Source organism: Ruditapes philippinarum, unplaced genomic scaffold (genome assembly GCF_026571515.1).
Source record: "Ruditapes philippinarum isolate M1 unplaced genomic scaffold, ASM2657151v2 ctg1019_1_1_1_1, whole genome shotgun sequence".
Classification (NCBI taxonomy): domain Eukaryota; kingdom Metazoa; phylum Mollusca; class Bivalvia; order Venerida; family Veneridae; genus Ruditapes; species Ruditapes philippinarum.
In genome coordinates, this window is record NW_026857033.1 from 142,237 (window position 1) to 160,289 (window position 18,053).

An 18,053-nucleotide genomic window follows, 5' to 3' on the forward strand; every position below is an offset into this window, starting at 1 on the left:
TAATGGCAAATTATGTCTTTTCTGCATATGTTTAATTCAGGACAAAAAGTTGAAACATGTAATATTGTAGTAAATCAATATACATAACTAAGTCTTAAAAAAGTTAGAACTATAAATGTTTGCTCAAATGTTGGGGATCATTGAATTCAGCACTTGCTAGGGGGCCTGAGGGATGTAGCATTATCCCTCATGTACAGTCTCAATCAAACCAAGTGTGCAATTTTCATGTTATTTTGATCATATTTTTCAAGATATTCAAATACTACTTCTAACTAAGCATGATCAGTGGTGAAATGGGTTGAGCTGTCACAGCAGTTGTTTTTTAATTTTACTATAACAAATATTCTAAAATGCTTTTTAAAATTATTTCAACTGATGGGCCCTATACACTAATTCAGCCTATAACAGCTTTTATGAAAAAATGCATCAATAATAATAAGCTTTAAAATATGAAAACAAAATTTTGACACTACTATTTGATACTCAAGTATTGTTTCAAGTCTTTAGACAAGCTTTTATCGGATGCAGACAGTATTTTAACAGATTTCCTGCCTTTCTATATAGAGCCCCACGTCTGCTGTAGTCAAATGCTTTAGGTCTCTTCACTTTGTTCATCTCTCCTGTCAATTTCTCTATCTCCTCCATTATAATCTTAAATATACATGTATAATATAAAATAGCAAGAGGAATATTAATTTACAAAAGTTATTATTACTTAATGGAATAAATAAGTATTATTTAGCTATCTGAAATAATAGCAACAAACATAACAAACTTAAAATAAATCATGTACAAAACAAGAACTGTCGGAGGACAGTAACACTCGACTATTCGAAAAGTTGTCACAAGGGTGTTTCATTGAGTATAATAATGCTCACTTATATGAATACATTAAATTGTCAAAAAGGTACAAAGGCTTGTCATTAAGATGTTTTATCGAGTAAATCACTGCTTTATTATTATAAATGCATAAAATTGTCCCCAAAAAAGGCACAAACAAAGTCGATAAAGGGGCATAATTATGCAAAAAAGCAAATCAGAGTTATGGGACTTGTGCCAATCATCTTAGATAATAAATAAACAAGTGTGTGAAGTTTCAATCCATTCCCTTCAGTAGTTATGGAAATACCAGCTTACGCGCAAAAACTTAACCACAGGGACGCCGACGCCGACAAATGGGTGACTGCATTAGCTCTATTATTCTGTGAATAGTCGAGCTAAAATCTCATTATATATCATATATATCATTCTATATTTGTGTTTTCTTTTCTTTGAATTTCAAATTTCATATAATATACAGTATATATAATACACTAAAGACAACATAATGAACCTTATTTACCCCATAGCTAAAATGTCATATTCAACATATTCAATAAAGTTCAAAGTTAATTTCATAAATATCATAAAGGAGTCTAAGGAGCTGCATACAAGTAAACTTTACAAATAATCTAAATATATACATGTATCTTCAAAACCTGTACCAAATAAAAGTAAATCAAGGACAATAATCAGTTACACTTTATAATTAAATGAACTAATCAGTAAAAAAAGGTAAGGATTATCACAAAATTGACACCAGAAGGAATGATAAACTAAAATATAACAACTTTTTATCTAAACTTGAAAAAAACCTTTTCTAACTATCTATCTACATTTAAGTGCATTCTACACTGTAAAGGATCACTACTGTGCTTTTCATAACATCACTGATTTATGAGGATATTCAATATATAAATAACACATAGGTTTGTGGGTAACAGTTAAATTATCATCCCAAGGAAAATACTGTTACCCATGTGTAAGCCGAGGGTAACAGTAATTTGACAAGGGCTGTTACTTACAAACCTTTATATTATTTATTTTATTTCCCTCAACAAATACTTAATGGAACACTGTTTCTGTATGTTTTTATTTTTCAGATTTTTTACTCTGAAAAAGTACTGTTACCAATGTAACAGTACAAAATTTTTAGCCACATGACAAAGAATAACTCCCATTGGTCTATGGGAAATCAACATTACAAAAATAGTGAGTGGTAATAATATTCAAAAAAATATTAGTAAGTTTATAAGAGTTGTTATCTGGTAAATGAACAATATGTAGGTACAACAACCTTTGACAAAATTACCCAAAATAAATAAAAAAACATTACAATAATCAATAATCACCCTATTACTGGGAAACTGAAAACACACAACTTCTTTGAAAAGCATTTTATAAACTACCATGCATTTTCAGATTTTCATTATACTAGATTTATAGTGTGCCTTATGATAATTTATGATAATGTCAAAAAAAGCTCGAGTGTCATGTATCCATAGTCACTGAGACCACACAAATATTCTGTTCTCAATTCTGGGACTGAAGAAGAGAGATCTACAGTGATAAAAACTTCCTTATCTGTAAAAACCAGGACATTTTAGTATGTTACTGTCATGTCTGATTTTTAAAGAAAATAAAAAACAACAATTATTAACATTTATTTAGCAAAATCTCAAAATGTCCTATTCTTACAAAATATAAAGAGTTATGACTCTTTGATAGCAAAGCTCATTTATGAGTAGTAGAGATTAAGTTGTGATCCCTTGAAAGAATAGATGACTTTGCATGATGATATCAGTACTCAAATAATCAATGTCTTGTTTCATAACAACACATCTTTAAAATAATGTGATTTTAGCCAAGTGTAATATTTTGTAAAATTGATGCTGACTCTTATATGAGCTACTTCACAATGCGTTATCTTAATTATGTAGTCTATTCATATAAACAGATTTTAAATCTATAAATGCATATAATGCTTCCTCAAAGTGCCAGTCTGCTCATTAGAGCAGTATGACCAAGTTCATTTCTGTTTGGCTGTTAAATTTTAAGTTTTTGATAAATAAAAAATCCCTCGAACTTTGCAATTCAGAATTCATGTCAGGATACAGCCATTACTTACATTCCACTGGTTTAATGTCAGGGACATAAGTGAGTAAGTGTTTACCTGGTGAACCTCTAGAGTTTCATCACTCTCAGTTAATGGTTCTATATATTCCATACCCTCCGGTACTGAGCTGGACATTGAACTTTTCCTAGAAAGTGACAAGTAAAATCACAAGTTAAATGTATAACCAGAAGATGTACAATGATGAATTCTACTTCTATTCATTTGTTTTTGTTGTTTGTTTTTTGCTACATAATGATTACTAAGCATTGCATCATTAAAAGTTGCTTTTTACATGTTCTACATCTGTTTTCAAAAGTCCCCCCCCCCTGTTATTTAACTGTTAGTACTTACTTGTTTCAGTGTACATGTATTTGTAAATGTTTCTTAAATAGGATATTTTAGATGCATTTTGAAACAGTTCCATTATGAACTTGTAAAGTAATTTTCTGCATGCAAGAACTTGCCAGAAGGTGACTCCTTGAAAAAGCATCATTGTTTTATACCAATTTATGACTCAAGTATGCTGTAAAATTTACACATTCTATTTACAAGATATATATATTAAATAAACTGGCATTATATACCTCTTCCTTTTCCTTTCCTCTTCTTCTCTTTCAGCTATTTGTTCTTCTGTCAGTTCCTCTTCTTCTTCATAATCTGAATCTTCTGGAGTAGGTGGAAAAACTTCATCAAACCAAGTATTCCAAATATCTCTAACCCATTCACGAGTGTCGTCCTTTTTCCTACAGAAAAAAGTAGTAACAATAGGAGAAGAGGTGGTGTACAGATAAAGGTGTTTGCTTCTTAATGCAGGGACTGCAGGTTTGATCCCCTTTCGAGTCAAAACTGTTATGCCTCATATGACAGTGTGTGTGTTTGTGTGTGAATATGAGTTTATTTATACTCACCACTGGTTGCTCATATGGGCGACTCCTCCAGAAGAGTATTAGTCATTTTATACTTTGGAGGATGGTGCAAGATACAGATACAGAAAGATGGCCCATTTCCAGAAGCTTCTCCTGGTTCTTTAACGTGCCAAGTGTTTAAGCATTGATTCACAAGTCCTCAATTAAAAGTCACATCGGAAAGACATTTTAGTAATTTTAGTTGGCCAGCCTGGGAATCTAACCCATAATGTTGAGATTACAAGAATCGCACTCTAACCAAATGAGCTATGCGGGCTGGTATTTGCATGACAGCAGTACTAGAGTAAGTTATTATGTAAAATCATTTTTTGTGGGGCACTGACTTTAGTGGTTCTTGTGGATAGGTCAACACACACATTTAAGATCCAACAAAATTCTATTTTCTCTGCTATAAGATTATTTTTGGATAAAATAATTATCATTAAAAAGACAATCCAAAAATTTAAAAACACATGAAAAATTTCTTTTTTACAAAACCTCAAATTTTCATACCCATTAAATTAAGTAAAATCACACTATCTTCGAAAAGTATCTAAAATAAATACATGTATGTTTAAACTTGAGATATGTCTAAAGCTGTCATGAAATTGACCAATAGTAAACTCTATTCCTCTGCTATTGTCACAGTTGTTTTAATGACACATTAACATTTTATAAAAATATTGCAAATTAGGTCAATCTATCACACACAAAAAAACTTACTTGAGACCTTTCCTTCTACCATAATCATCAAAGTTGAAGATATCTGGCATACTTCTTCTACTACCTTCTCTAATACGACTGAAAACAAATCAAATATACTTTTTGGCTCATTAGAATAACACACAACCTTTAAGTATGTATTCAAAACTTACAAATTAGAGTGATAATAAAGGAAAATATAAACTAACAAAAAATTGCTGTTTTCAGATATGAAATTGCAACTGTGTTTGACGACTCAAACAAGATGGTTTCCTTAAAATAGAAAATAAACATTTGGTGAATAACTTACGTCGGAACTCTCATTTCTTTCTCTATAGGTTTTGGTATTCTGATCATGGACTCTGATCGCACTAATTTCTTCGGTTGTTTCTTTAAGAAGTTTTCAATCTCATCCAGTCTGGCCATTGATATAGTGGACTTCACCTTTTTCTTCTTCCTGATTATGTAACATATATATTGGTCGTTAAGACAAAAATTGTTGCTGTATATAATGGGAAAATAAACTCACTGCTTTTATGTTGCAAAAAAGGCTTTAACTTAGTTTTAACAAATCAAAACAACATACATGAAACAAATTACAAGAAAAAAAAACAGCACTGTTTTGTAGTGTTCTAAGCTGACAATATAAAGGTTATACATCAACTGTCCAGTTCTAATGGCAGATATCTGTAAGCAAGCTTGATAGCTTCTCAGATGAAACCATCAAAAGATCTGACAGGATTTGAAGTTTAAACCAGAAAGGCCCTTAATTTAATATTGGTATTTAAGCCTATTGTATAGGTTTTTAAATATCATCAACAGTTAGATCTTGCATCAACTTTCCTGTATTAATCACATAATACATATTTTATAAATAAATTTGTAATTAAGCTCTACTTTTGCAGTCACCTTATGTTTAAACATTACAGAAAATACATTAGACTCACACATTTTTACATTTCAAACATAAAATCCATACAACCAACCTGTTTGCCTTAAACATAAAATAAAATCAAACCATTTGCCCTTTCAACATAAAATTTATTTAAACTTACACTCAATTTCATTAACACAAAACCCTAAATGTAAAAGAAATGTTAAACATTCAAATATTCTGTCCTAATCATTTAACATATAACCAAATAAAACAACATACATGTTAACATTTAGATAACATTTACATAACAAGAACACAGGTACAACCTGAGCCAATTCAAGGCTATATCTGTATCAAAGCCCGTAACCAAGCTTGTAGGCAAGCTTATTTTCGATGGACTAAATAAATAAATAATTTATTGTTGTTTATACCAGTAATATAGGTTGTATGCCACTATGTAAATTAAAAAAAATATGTTTGCTGATCAATGCCCGACCTCCAAATGAAAAGTGTCTCGGAAATGAGTCTAAAAATTATGGCATGTATGATAAACATGAAAATAATTCACAAATAGCAACTGAATATAAATTGCATGTAAATGGTCTTTATGTTATTAATGTTTTTTCTTCAGATTTCATAAAGAAATCAAAAACTATATCACAAGATTCTGGAGATTGGATATGCTGGCTAACTAAAACAGGATACATCCCTACAAAATAAGTCACCAACAAGAAAAAATATCCTATTCTCTTTATCCATAACAAGTAAGGACCTATTAATCTATGTAATGTCTTAAACCAACAGAATATGCATGTTCTTAACTGAAAAATATTCGGGAATCCATGAAAATTATTTAAAGAATAAAACAAAAACCCTCTTACTTTTTTGGCAGTATAACATATGCCCTTCCAGCAGCCAGTGCAAGCTCTGCCGGGGTTGGTTCATCTGAAATGGTACAAATGGTACATAAATATTTAATTTATTTAATGTTTCATGCTAAATAAAAACAAGTACAATAATCTTTGTTACAGACTCTGTTATAGAGACACAAGTGTTTTCTTTTCTTTAAATACAATAGCTCTTTTCAAAACTGTTGGTTTGCTTTTTGCTCTGTATACACATGTATTTGCTTTTAAAGCAAGATATAAAGAAATAGAAAAATTTGAAACAAATATGTGCAAGATACAAATTAATAAAAAAAAGGATAATTTTGGTGTCTGTACTTCTGTAAAAGTATAGTTTAAAAAAAAACAAGGATAAAATCATTAAAAAACTATGTTGTAAAAAACAGAATAATTATTACCTTGTTTCTGGGGTGAGTGTATTTTTAGGATGTCTGCCTTGTACTCTTGTGGATCAACCCTCTAAAATCATAATCAAGAAAAATATTATTATCATAATGAAAAATATAACATAGTTCATTTCTTTTATGAGACTTTTTTGTTTGATTTATGATATGCTTAAAAAAGTAAAAAATCATAATATTCTCCATCTTTTCATTTTTCAATTTTAAATCAGTCCAAACATTTGTAAATGGTTTCCTAAAATCCAGATTGTTTTGATAAAAACTTGAAACAATTATTTTCACTTCCAATTTAGCCAAAACAACAGCTGTCCGTAACACAGTCCGCTCTTCTCTACAGTAAGGGGCATAACTATGTAAAAAGGTAACTTTATAGTTATAGACCTATGCCCATCTGATAAGACAATCACAGTGTGCAATGTGTGAAGTTTAAGTAATTTTTGAGGTACCAACTTACACCTAACAACTTAACCACAGTATGACGCAGATGTTGATTTTTGGCACAGATGCAGACATAACTACATAAGCTCTCCCTATTCCTCAAATAGTTGAGCTAAAAAATAATATTCTAAGGTATGTTACCCACCTTTAATTGATCTATGGTCTCCTCCTCCTCCTGGAATATTTCAGCTGGTTGCATCGACTCTTGTTGCTGCTGCTCTAGTTTTTGCTGGATCTTCCATTCTCGTATGTTACGTTTTTGTCTCTGTATTTCCTCCATGGCCGTGTTGAAATCTTGTGACACCATCAGTGTATCATCATCCTCATCATTTAAATCTGGTGCAGAATTTGATCTCCTACAACCATATAACACAGTAACATGAGAGCATACAACACAGTAACATGAGAACATACAACACAGTAACATGAGAGCATACAACACAGTAACATGAGAGCATACATCACAGTAACATGAGAGCATACATCACTGTAACATGAGAGCATACAACACAGTAACATGAGAGCATACAACACAGTGACATGAGAGCATACAACACAGTGACATGAGAGCATAAATCACTGTCACAAGAGAGCATAACAATACAGTGACATGAGAGCATAAATCACTGTGACATGAGAGCATACATCACTGTGACATGAGAGCATAAATCACTGTCACAAGAGAGCATACAATACAGTGACATGAGAGCATACAATACAGTGACATGAGAGCATACAATACAGTGACATGAGAGCATACAATACAGTGACATGAGAGCATACATCACTGTGACATGAGAGCATACATCACTGTGACATGACAGCATACAACACAGTGACATGAGAGCATACATCACTGTGACATGAGAGCATACAATACAGTGACATGAGAGCATAAACACAATGTGACATGAGAGCATAAATCACAGTGACATGAGAGCATAAATCACTGTGACATGAGAGCATAAATCACTGTGACATGAGAGCATACATCACTGTGACATGAGAGCATACAACACTGTGACATGAAAGCATACATCACTGTGACATGAGAGCATACAACACAGTGACATGAGAGCATACATCACTGTGACATGAGAGCATACAATACAGTGACATGAGAGCAAAAATCACTGTCACAAGAGAGCATACAATACAGTGACATGAGAGCATAAATCACTGTGACATGAGAGCATACAATCACAGTGACATGAGAGCATACATCACTGTGACATGAGAGCATACATCACTGTGACATGAGAGCATACATCACTGTGACATGACAGCATAAATCACTGTCACAAGAGAGCTACAAAAAAGTGACATGAGAGCATACAATACAGTGACATGAGAGCAAATAACACAGTGACATGAGAGCATATAATACAGTGACATGAGAGCATACAATACAGTGACATGAGAGCATACATCACTGTGACATGAGAGCATACATCACTGTGACATGACAGCATAAATCACTGTCACAAGAGAGCTACAAAAAAGTGACATGAGAGCATACAATACAGTGACATGAGAGCAAATAACACAGTGACATGAGAGCATATAATACAGTGACATGAGAGCATTCAATACAGTGACATGAGAGCATGCATCACTGGGACATGAGAGCATACAATACAGTGACATGAGAGCATACAATACAGTGACATGAGAGCAAATAACACAGTGACATGAGCACATATGATACAGTGACATGTGAGCATAAATCACTGTCACATGAGAGCATACAATACAGTGACATAAGCATACAATACAGTGACATGAGAGCATACAATACAGTGACATAAGAGCATACGATACAGTGCCATGAGAGCATACAATACAGTGACATGAGAGCATATAACATAGTTACATGAGAGCATACAAAAACAAGAATCTGTGTTTGATAAACACAAATGCCCCTGTGCTCATGTTGTCAATAATTTAGCTTTAGAGAGTGAAGTAGCTAATTTGTATGGAAGAAAACCAATGATGTGTAGAAATCTGTAATTGGCACCCTTGACCTTGACCAACTGACCCCTACCTCTATCAAAAGGAAGAATATCATGCAAGTTATTTTCCTACCAAATATGAAATAAATCTGTCAATAAATAAAGGCTGTATGGGCAAAAGTGTAAAAAATATATTTTAGCACTGGTGACCTTGACCCAACTGACCCCTAACTCCATCCAAAGGAAGAATATCATGCAACTTATTTTCCTACCAAATATGAAATAAATCTGTCAATATATAAAGGCTGTATAGCCAAAAGTGTAAAAATCTATTTTTAGCACTGTTGACCTTGACCCAACTGACCCCTAACTCCATCCAAAGGAAGAATACCATGTAAGTTATCTTCCTACCAATTATAATACAAATCTGTCAATAAATAAAGGCTTTATGAGCAAAAGTGTAAAAATCTATTTTTAGCACTGGTGACCTTGACCCAACTGACCCCTACCTCCATCCAAATGAGAATACCTCAATTTTATGTTCCTACAAAATATACAAGACATCTGTCGATAGAATAAGGTTAATACACCTGTAAAAGGGTAAAAAATCTTTTTTTGACATTGGTGACCTTGACCCAAATGACCCCTTACTAAAGGAAAAGGAAGAAGACCTCCCATGGTATGACTATTATAAACATGAAAGACATTAACTTAAAAATAAAGGCTGTATGAGCAGAAATGTTTAGATTTATTTTTTTACACAAGTGACCTTGACCTTGACCTAGAGACGCCTGATGCCACAAAAATTAGAGGACCGTTAAAGGTATCCACCTACCAAATATGAAAGATATCATTAAATGAATTAAGTAATTAGGTGAATTTTTTTGATAAATCCAACTTGGCGGAATAGGTTAACCATACAAGGCCCTATTTTCAAAGTGATAAAAAGGGAAATTACTGGGAAAATGGATGGCACATTTATATAACTTGGCAATATCATGTACATTGTATTGATAAGTATGTGTGAAAATTATTAAGTCATTAGTTCAGATAGAACATAAGATATTTCCAACTTGCCGGTTTAGGTTAACCATTATTCATTTTCTAAGTGCTGAAAAGGGCCATAACTTGGTGCAAATGGAAGCCATAGTTATGTAACTTGCCCAGATCATATACTTTGTATCGATTAGTAAGTGTGTAAATTATGAAGCCATTGGTACAGGTAGAACTTAAGAAAAATCCAACTGGCCGTTCTAGGTTAACCTCGTACGGATAGACGGACAGAAGTACTTACAAAATGGTACTTATTTGACTTTTCCTTTGATCTTTTTGGCCATTTTTAGTCACACAAGGCTTAAAAAAAGACACACAAGTAAAATCGGAATGAATAGGATCAAAGAGAATTTACAGTTACCCATTGTTCTCCAAGTCACACAAGTACCTCTGGGTTCGTACGCACGGACAGACGGACGTATGGACAGACAGTTCAATTACTATATGCCCGGGGGCATAAAAAGATACAAGAGCATATAACAGACATAAAAGAAGCATTATTATTACTTAGTTCTTATGTTTAAAGGAGACACTAACCTCCATGGGACAAAGGTGGGAAATAGATCCGAGTCGAGAACTGGTCCAGTCACCTTCACAAAACTTGACTCCAGCTCTTCAGGAACTAAAAAACAAAAACATTAAATAATCAAGAAAGGAGACCAAAAGATTATGTCTAGAGCCTTTACCTTAAATCGAACTAAAATTATGTTTTTTATTGCAAATAATGCATGAAAAATCAATAGATACATGTATGTATGTATATATAAATATGGAATTATGAAAACATACCAGGAGTTTTTACATCTTTCTCAGATTCTAAGACAATCCTATCTTCATAAGGAAACAGTGTGCCTGCTTTAATTTCCTCATCTCTCTCACGTGTGGCTTTTACCAAATCTGTCAGATCCTCCATCGACTTGTGACGTCTTAACATAATTCTGTAACAAGAAACTTGTAATCTTTAGACATTTATGTTTGATAGCATACTTTATTAAGTACCTGCACAGTAAGATCCAAGTTCAAATTAAGTTTTTTGTTCTGTTTTTTTTTGTCAGTTAAAGCTCTTGTATTATATGCAGATGGTCATGTGATCTATCACACACAAGTAATTTCAATGTCCATTATGAAATTGATACTTGTATAAGTCACTTTACCTTGTACACAGCATTATTGATATAGTTTTATATCCAATTTTAATGACATGTTATTTAAATGGCACAATTAAGTTTGTCTATGTGCTCATTGCTACAATTTTTTGTAATGGATTTGCCCTGCTTTGAAGTTGGAACAGTCCATTCAAAGTTTACGGGGTTCAATATATCAATATACAAAGATTAACAGCTTAAAAATCTAGAATATTGGTGATCTCTAAGATGCATTAATCACAACAAAATTACATGAAAATAACAGACTCAGCTTGATTGAGTCTGTAAACAATGGATAATGAGAAAGTGCAAGATCCCTCAAGGCCCTTAGCACCATCTTGAGCGGTACTTAATTTTCAACACTTTAAAAGTGCTGGAATCAATGATCCCCAACGAAAAACCTGGTCAGAATGTAAGGATGTGCAGGGTGGCCTGACACTATACTGGTGGAAATAACCTATCATACTCAGTTCCAGCAAGTTTAAGGAAGAGCATCAAGCACACACTAGTAACAACAGACTCACCTCTCTAGCTGTTCCATCTGTTCTCTATCTTCCTCGGTTATCTCAGTTTCTTCTTCTTCCTCCTCACTACTAGATGACTCCTCCATCATTTCCTGCATCTCATGAGACACTGCTCCAACTGTTGGTCTCTGATAAACATTAAAATACATTCAAATACCTAAGTACAACAATAGCATCATTCCTATCACTTGTTTGGCTCTTCAGTGGTTGAAAAAAGTTTTATCACAAGTCAAAATAAAAACATAAGGCCTAAAAATTTATTCAAACTAATTTGACCTCTTACTGACCTGAGTAAATTTCGACCATTCTTTATGCTAAGAAAACAAGCATATTTGTCAATATCAATAATAAATGAAAGTATATGTATCATCAAAAGTAAGGTTCTGCATAACAGGTCTCTTAGCAAATCTTATTACCAACAAGAACAACAATAAGTTATAGCTCATCTAATCTGAGAATGTATGCAGTGTTGAAATGTTACATAGAGGATATTTGTTTAGTTCAGTGTAAGATCGGAATATATTTCACCAAGTGAGCACCAAAAGGTATATTTCACGAGTGGCGCAGCCACGAGTGAAATATGAACTTTTGGTGTTCACAAGGTGAAATATATTATGATCTTACACTAAACTAAACAAATTCTCTTTTAATTATATGCAAATAAATGTTTTAAAAAGACATTAAACCTAATACTGAATGAAAAGCGCGCCAAATAATAATACAACGTGACGTCATTTACGATGTCACGTCATTAAGTTGGGTACACAGTACTGTGCACGCTGGTATTTCACTGAAACAACGTTAGGGGCTTAAATTCAAAACAGTGAAATTATCAAAGTGGTAATTTCACTGTTTCAAACAGTGAAATTACCAGTTTTATATCACTGATATATTTCTATAAACCACCGAAAAGCATGTAATAAAATATCATTACCTGATATTCAGGAAACAGGATGTCCTTGACCTTGGCTGGTGCTACATCAAGTTTAGGTGGAGCTGGGGTCCAGTAGAGACGAGACTCATTATACTGTGATGACATAGCAGTCCCTGCTACATTCGGACTTTCAAACTGAATGTAAATAAATCATGGCAGTGTATCAAGTCAGTCTTAAATATTTTACAAAGAAAAGGATAAAGTGCATGTTCAATATCAATAAGAGTTATATCAACAGACAGTGTCCTTCTCCAATCTGACACATTGGTAATCAAAACTAGCATTCCTAAGAAACAACAAGACACTGGTATGTAGATTATAGTAATACCAATCCTGACACATTTTGTGACCATAATAAGTAAATAATTATCTGTAACATTAATTGTATAATTGCTATAAATTGTCTTAAACCAACTGTGTCCTAAATTTTGTTTTAAATAATTGTGTAAAATTACAAAAAAACCTGCCACAGTTTCAAAATCCCTGATAAAGAGATGATTCATTACTGTTTCATTGGAGAAGGCAGTACCATTATGTCTTACCACTTATTTTTAAGTCAAATACCAACCGGAAATTTTATAATAAAGTTGTGAAAACATACACTAGCTAATTAACAAAACACAGGTGAAAGATTTTAAGCAATAAAATAAAGTGTATACCACTTCCTCTGCCCTCTGTTGCCATGCCTCCATAGTATCATCTCCATCCCCCTCCTCCTCTACCTTCTGTAATACCCTCCTTGCAGCAGCAGAGATTCTACGTTGCTCCGAGTCTCTTGTATCAGAGGCCCTCGTCTGACCACTCTGTAATGGTCTATCTTCCATAGCACTAGGTCCTCTACTACCAAACTATAGTATACACAAACATTCAACTTAATACAAAATATAAAGTCCTATAAACTCTGAATAAACAGTACCTTATTTCAAAAAGTATTTTCAAATGAATTCTATATACATTATGTTTACAACATAGCATTTTATTCAAAAGATAGTACTGGTTTAAACAACAATTAAATTCTCTATGTAGTATACTAGACAGCATCATTTCTTTAAATAATACAGCAATAAATTAAAATTATGTAAAAAGATAAAACACTTACTCTGAACTGTTGATCTGGCATAGCAAACTCAAATCTACTTGGAGTATGATACTTCCTGCCAACATTAACAAATTGTTCAGGAAGTTGATATTCTGTGGTTGCAGTACAGAAATGATGTACGCTCTTCGAGGGTCGTGACTCAGTCTCAACATCATCCTCGCGTTTACGTTTCTCTGATACTGGTTTCCATGCCGACAGAAAGGAGACTGCGTTGGAGTATACTGGTGCAGCATTGGACTTAAACCCAGGTAGTGGTGGATGGCGGCCCTCTAGGAGAGCTGATGTACCAGTCACACCAACAAGATCTTCATTCTGAACATCTGGCTGTTGTAGATCTTCCCAAGCCTAAACATCAAAACAAACTTTATATGTACATCATGAATTATATATATGTGTTTTTATAATAATATTATAAATGACATTTTCACCATTATTTACATAAATTAACATCAATTAATCATTTTATTTTAAATAAGAATTGTACACCAAAATAGATGAAATGTACATTAATAAGATTAAAATATCTAAATAATTCTGAGTCTTAAACATTTGAAGAGACAGAATAATACAATATATAATTATCATTTCACATGTAAGTTTCATTAAAAAAAAAGTAGATTTTTTTAGCATTGGTTCATACAGAATTTATTTTAGTATGATTATGTATGAAGCTATAAGCTTATAGACACACTTTCGAATTCGTTCCTGGAACCAGCCAGTAATGAGCGATGATTGTAAAGTTTCTTGTTCAAGGAAACGACGACTTGCATACTTTAGCATTGTGTGTATAAGAATACTAAAGAAAAATCATGAACTTTCCTATCTAACATAAATGGAAAATGAAACAACTGAAATGTATACAAAGATACAAATGAAGTTAGACCCTTAACCTGCTGGTGGCTCCAGAATCTACTCAGTGCAGACTATGATTAGGGCTGTTAGATCATGGTCTGCCCTGTTTGATATATTTTGAAATTTTCATTAAAAATAATAAATGGTTTTGTCCAGAATAAAATAGGACAAGTTTATGTAAGGTATTTATTTAAATATGAGAAAATAAAAGTTAATATAAATATGAGGAAATATAAGTTAATACAAATATGAGGAAATATAAGTTAATATAAATATGAGGAAATATAAGTATATATAAATATGAGGAAATATAAGTTAAAGATGTATCACCTTCTGTATGTCAATGACAGGTTCCTTATCATCATCAGAGTCAGGTTCATCAAGACCTAGAAGACGTTCAACCTCTGCTGGTCGCTGGGCAGTTGACGGAGGTACAGGCGGAATGTTGGCATCTATAGTTTGCTGGAAACATTTACAACCAAAATTTCTTAATTTAATCTTATATTTTAGTATGTATCAATACATTTGTATTTGAAAAATTAGAATGAAATCCTAATGACAACAAATTCTCTTTCAAATCAAAAGCACTAACAAAGCTAAGCTATTGAAAACACATGAAATTCTAAGAAACAAAAAAGATTTTGTTTTGCAAGCATTATTTCATATACAGTGTACTAATATAAGAGAGGCACTTTAAAAATACAGTAGTTACTAACATGGCATGAATTTTCTACCAATGTCACAAGAAATGTGTATGATTATGTTTCCCTTTATTTAAAAAATTAAACAAATACATGTACATTGTATTTCCTTCTTCCATTGTTATAAATTTCTCACATACACACATACAAAAATAAATCTATAAGTAAACTAGACAAATTACCATTCTTTCTTCTAGATATTTTTCAGCTTCTTTCTTGTCTTGTTCTAAAAAAAGAGAAGCTGTGACATTATAGCTACATTACATTTGTATACACATATACAGCATAAAGTAAGAATTTCATCTTAAGTACTATATTGACAATATTTAAATGATGAAGTTAAATAAGGGATTATTTAAATACATGCAATTAAGATTTTGTAAAGATGCACAACACGTAACACATGTCATGCTATCAAAAAATGCTCATCTCTGAGCTCTTTGTGCTCAAGTGAGCTAAAAATAGATCCTATTTACAATGGATGATCAAGAATTACCCAAAATTTGTCTGTAATTCTGATAAATTTCATGTTGTCTTCATTAAATTTATACTTGCTTAAGTTTGATGACTTACATTTATCTAATTGCAGAATACTGTAATATTAATATGCATTTGGTGTCTTTGATGTGTTCAAATTGTAATATTCTTTTTTTGTATCCTTGTAAAGAGGATATATTATGCATTAATACATGAATAGTGTTTGTTACATGAAAACTTTTGAAAAATATTATTGAATTTATGGCTGAATTCCCGATATTATTGAATTTATGGCTTAATTCCGGATATTATTGAATTTATGGCTAAATTCCGGATATTATTGAATTTATGGCTAAATTCCAGGTAATACTGGATCATCACAAGGAGTTAATTGTAACTCTTTTTGAACTAATGTTATGACTGATGCGATTGTTGGATTTTGACAATGTATATATAATATAAGACATATTATAATGTTACCATCAGTATGTTTCTCCTCTTCTTCTTCTAGAATAGCTTCCTGCATATCTCCCTCTCTCCTTTCTGTAATACATATATATAATATATACCACTATATCATATGTCATTTCAAAATATGAATGATTTCCAAAATATCATTATATCATAATTACATCATTTCAAAATATGAATGATTTCCAAAATATCATTACATCGTATGTCATTTTAAAATATCAATGATTTCCAAAATATCATTATATCATATGTCATTTTAAAATATCAATGATTTCCAAATTATTTCCTGATTAAGAACTAGAAAGGTTTGAAACTGGTAGATCTTTATTAAAATTTTGTTCACATTTATCCGGTGTTGACGTGTGGTTTCTTTGTATTCTTCTTTTCACCCAAAAGTCATAGAAGTTAAATACAATTAATTTATAATTCCTGTTGCATAATGAAATGACCCTTTTGTGTAAACCTTAAACTTAACAACATTCATGACAAATGCTTTTTTTTAATCAACAGCTTTTTTTAGTTAATTTCACATTCAAATACTGAAACATTATATAAATTCTTAGGCTGGACTTTTACAAAATTAGAATCTATGAAAGTGAGAAAATAGGAAGTAAATTATCAATATTATTTATATAATAGCTTTCAGTTTGTTAACTGTCGTGTTTTAATGTGTTATACCAATTAATACATAAAAATACTCATTCCAGCCAGTGCATTTTTATAGCATTTCAGAAGAGGTATTTCATTGAATAAAACAACATAATACTCCTTCACTGACACAGTTATTATGACCACAATCATCAACAAATATCAATTAAGCTATCACCTGTTAGAAAAACATATACAATGAATTCTGAACCCTAAGCCTTTTTGTGGCTACAAATTCTGTTGTCTAATCATTGTTTGCAGTTTGCTAAATTTGAATTTGGTCAGTTCATACTATTTCTTAAAAAATAATGAATTGTTTGTCCAGATTAAAACATTGATAAGGTTTGAGGGAATATTACCCTTTCTTGTTGTATACTGTTGCAACATAGCCATTGATCATGGCCTGAAATAAACTGAGAAAGGCTCAGCTACTCTCCCCCCGCCCCCCCCAATGTCTGGTACAAGTTTGATGTAAACTATTCAGGACACTTCTGTATATGCTGAAAAACTTTCTGTTTTTGGAAAGAAAGAATTAAGTCCCTACAAGGAAGTTTTATGAAAGTAGAGGAGGTGTAGGGATTTATAAGAAATTTCTGTTTTTGGAAAGAAAGAAGTCCCTGCAAGGAAGTTTTATGAAAGAAGAGGAGGTGTATGAAAGTTGTAAGGAACTAAAAGCAAGAAGTTGTTTCTGTTGTATCTGAGTAAATAGTTTTATATAGCATCAGTGCAGTAGTCCTTTTACGTTATAAATATTCCTGACAGGTTATATGGCCGTATATAAACGGTTGTTTGTAAATATAACCCGATGGTTACCCGTGTACAACCACCAACCTTCTATAAGCTAGTTTAATACTATTTTCATATAAAAGAATGCAATGTCCCTAGAAGGGATAGAAACCAAAGTGGAAAAGGGTACATAATTTACAATCAATGACCTTAAACACTTTTATTACATGCTTTTCGGTGGTTTATAGAAATATATCAGTGATATAAAACTGGTAATTTCACTGTTTGAAACAGTGAAATTACCA

The 18,053-nt window shown here is 32.2% G+C and overlaps 1 protein-coding gene across 5 annotated transcripts in view; it reads right to left on the reverse strand.

Annotated features, from left to right (window-relative positions):
- LOC132748578 (uncharacterized) overlaps positions 1-18,053 on the reverse strand; it is a 70,031-nt gene that overhangs the window by 26,736 nt on the left and 25,242 nt on the right. For 4 of the 5 annotated variants that reach the window (XM_060738188.1, XM_060738186.1, XM_060738187.1 and 1 more), the window contains 18 exons: positions 16,381-16,443; positions 15,606-15,649; positions 15,053-15,184; positions 13,871-14,215; positions 13,431-13,619; positions 12,772-12,906; positions 11,838-11,965; positions 10,958-11,106; positions 10,706-10,790; positions 7,309-7,519; positions 6,723-6,783; positions 6,301-6,364; positions 5,746-5,817; positions 4,853-4,999; positions 4,564-4,641; positions 3,520-3,678; positions 2,993-3,080; positions 553-651 (listed from right to left, as the gene is read on the reverse strand). In XM_060738188.1, coding sequence (XP_060594171.1) covers positions 553-651; positions 2,993-3,080; positions 3,520-3,678; positions 4,564-4,641; positions 4,853-4,999; positions 5,746-5,817; positions 6,301-6,364; positions 6,723-6,783; positions 7,309-7,519; positions 10,706-10,790; positions 10,958-11,106; positions 11,838-11,965; positions 12,772-12,906; positions 13,431-13,619; positions 13,871-14,215; positions 15,053-15,184; positions 15,606-15,649; positions 16,381-16,443 — 2,249 coding nt within the window. The remainder of the gene's footprint in view (positions 1-552; positions 652-2,992; positions 3,081-3,519; positions 3,679-4,563; positions 4,642-4,852; positions 5,000-5,745; positions 5,818-6,300; positions 6,365-6,722; positions 6,784-7,308; positions 7,520-10,705; positions 10,791-10,957; positions 11,107-11,837; positions 11,966-12,771; positions 12,907-13,430; positions 13,620-13,870; positions 14,216-15,052; positions 15,185-15,605; positions 15,650-16,380; positions 16,444-18,053) is intronic. The other variant, XM_060738189.1, reaches the window with a different exon arrangement.